The 2,082-nt window shown below is 75.6% G+C and overlaps 1 protein-coding gene across 1 annotated transcript in view; it reads right to left on the bottom strand.

The window, feature by feature from the left end:
* The window catches only part of GIT1 (GIT ArfGAP 1), a 9,650-nt gene that overhangs the window by 3,701 nt on the left and 3,867 nt on the right, over window positions 1-2,082 (bottom strand). The window contains exons 2-11 of the mRNA XM_026055311.1: window positions 1,890-2,054; window positions 1,700-1,812; window positions 1,495-1,600; window positions 1,320-1,406; window positions 1,038-1,168; window positions 866-960; window positions 699-741; window positions 451-477; window positions 191-239; window positions 38-106 (exon numbers count right to left, since the gene is read on the bottom strand). Of these exons, the coding sequence (XP_025911096.1) occupies window positions 38-106; window positions 191-239; window positions 451-477; window positions 699-741; window positions 866-960; window positions 1,038-1,168; window positions 1,320-1,406; window positions 1,495-1,600; window positions 1,700-1,812; window positions 1,890-2,054 (885 nt within the window). The remainder of the gene's footprint in view (window positions 1-37; window positions 107-190; window positions 240-450; window positions 478-698; window positions 742-865; window positions 961-1,037; window positions 1,169-1,319; window positions 1,407-1,494; window positions 1,601-1,699; window positions 1,813-1,889; window positions 2,055-2,082) is intronic.

The following is a 2,082-nucleotide window of genomic DNA, read 5'->3' as shown; positions in this document are numbered from 1 at the left end:
GGCGGTGCACCCCATGGGGCCCCCCCGGCTCACCCGCGTCGTTCTCGCGGCGGTCCACCTCGTCGTACACGTCCATGGCGAGCTCCTCGAAGAGCCGGTTGCTGAGCTGCGGCGAGAAGGGGCGTCAGCAGCGGGGCGCCGGGGGGGGCTGCCGGCCGCCCCCCTCCACCCCCCCCTCGGCCCCACTCACCGCCTGCAGCTTCTTCTTCGCCGCCTTCGCCAGCTCGGACAGGTCCAGGCTGCCGGGGCGGAGGGAGAGGCGGGGGGGAAGAGACACGAAGCCGGCGTCATTCCCGGCCTGCCGCTCTCCCAAAGGCTCCCCGGACGCGCTGTGGAAGGGGGAGAGGGTCCGGAGCGGCGGGCGCAGGGTGGCGCGGGGGACCCCCCTCCCCGTGGCCCCGTCCCGGCGGTCCGGGGCGGCCCCGGTGCCCGGAGCCGAGCGGACTATACCTCTGTGCCATGCACTTTGGGCGCACCCTGCGCTCCGGAGAAGGCAGCGGAGGGAAGAACAGGATAGAGGAGGACGTTAAACGCGCACGCACGACCCCCCCCACCCCCCCACCCCAAACCCGCCACCCCGACCCCCCTCGGGGGCTGCAGCCCAGGGCCGGGGGTGCTGCGGTGCCGGTCGCGGGCAGGCGACCGGGGTCCCCAAATCGCTGGAGCGGGGCGGCCGGGCGCCGGCGGCGGGCGCTCACCTGTCTGCCATCTGCGGGATGATGTAGTGCCCGTTCTTGTGGTCTGCGCAAACACAACGGCGCCGGTGAGAGCGGCCCCCCCGGCCCAGCCTGGCCCCCCAGCACGCCGCGGGCAGGAGGGAGGCAGGGAGGGGGGCGCAGGCGGCGGCGCCTGGCCCGGCACTCACCCGGCTTCCTCCCGCAGAGGTAGAAGGCCAGCCGGTCCGTCAGCTCGTACTGGCACTCCACCAGCCGCTCGGCCAGCTCGTGCTGGGCCGCCTGCCTGCGAGGGCATGGGCAGGGGTGAAGTGCGGCTCCGGGGCGCGGGCGGGCGCCCCCCCAGGCCCCGCGCCCCCTCACCTGGCGTAGTCGATGGGGGTCCGGCCGTTGACGTCGGGCGCCCCGGGGTCGGCGCCGTAGACCACCAGCAGCTCCGCTTGCAGGATCTGGCCGGCCTTGGCGGCCACGTGCAGCGGCGTGGTGCCCTTCTCCTGCAGCACGGCACGGCGCAGCGCGGCGCGGCGAGGCTCAGCGGGGCGCCGGCCGCCGCACCCTCTCCCCGTGGCACGGCACGGGGCGCGCGCTGGGGGGTCTCCGAGCCCCCCCATCCCCAGGCAAACGGGTGCCGCCCGGGGCTCTCACCGGGTGGAAGAAGTTGGCCTGGGCGCCCAGCGAGAGCAGGCGAAGGCAGGTCTCCAGGTTGCCCGTCCGCACGCTCGAGTGCAATTGCTGCAGAGGGCAGGTGTGGATGAGGGGGGGGTCCCGCCGGGTGGGCCACGGTGCCCCCCACCGCGCCAGGGCCGTGCCCCCGTCCCACCTTGCTGAGGTCCTTGGCGGTGACTCCGTCGTCGTCCCGGCAGGGCAGCTTGTGCACGAACGCCAGCATCTGGTACTTGGCGCGGATGAACTCCGACTTGGTGGGGCTGGGGAGGAGGCGGTGGGGGTGAGGGGCGGGGGGGCGGCGCGGCCCCCTCCCCGCGGCACGGCACGGCACGGCACGGCGTGGCGCGGCCGGCACTTACTGCACTTTGTCCTGGGGGTTGGCCTTGCGGCGCCCGCTCTGCACCTGCGCCGGGTCCAGCAGCGAGTGCTCCCAGATGGAGTTGGCCCCGTTGCTGGCCAAGGTGTGCACCATCTGGGGAGGGGGAGGCAGGGCAGGGTGAGCGCGTGGCGGGGGGTCCCGGCGGTGGCGGGGGGGGTCGCGGCACCCACCTGGAGCAGCGTGGCGGGCCAGGGGCTGTGGCGCAGGTGCTTGACGATGGAGATGTGGCGGCCCAGGCTGCGGTGCACGCTGCAGCACTCGTCGCAGATGAGCACGCCGCGGTTGATGGAGGCCCAGCCGGGGTCTGCGGGGGGCGGCGGGGCGTCACGGGGCGCCTCCCCGCCGCGGCCCCCCGCCGCCCCC

This window comes from Apteryx rowi, unplaced genomic scaffold, assembly GCF_003343035.1.
Source record: "Apteryx rowi isolate R43461 unplaced genomic scaffold, aptRow1 scaffold_99, whole genome shotgun sequence".
Classification (NCBI taxonomy): Eukaryota; Metazoa; Chordata; class Aves; order Apterygiformes; family Apterygidae; genus Apteryx; species Apteryx rowi.
This window is presented reverse-complemented; position numbering and strand designations above follow the sequence as displayed.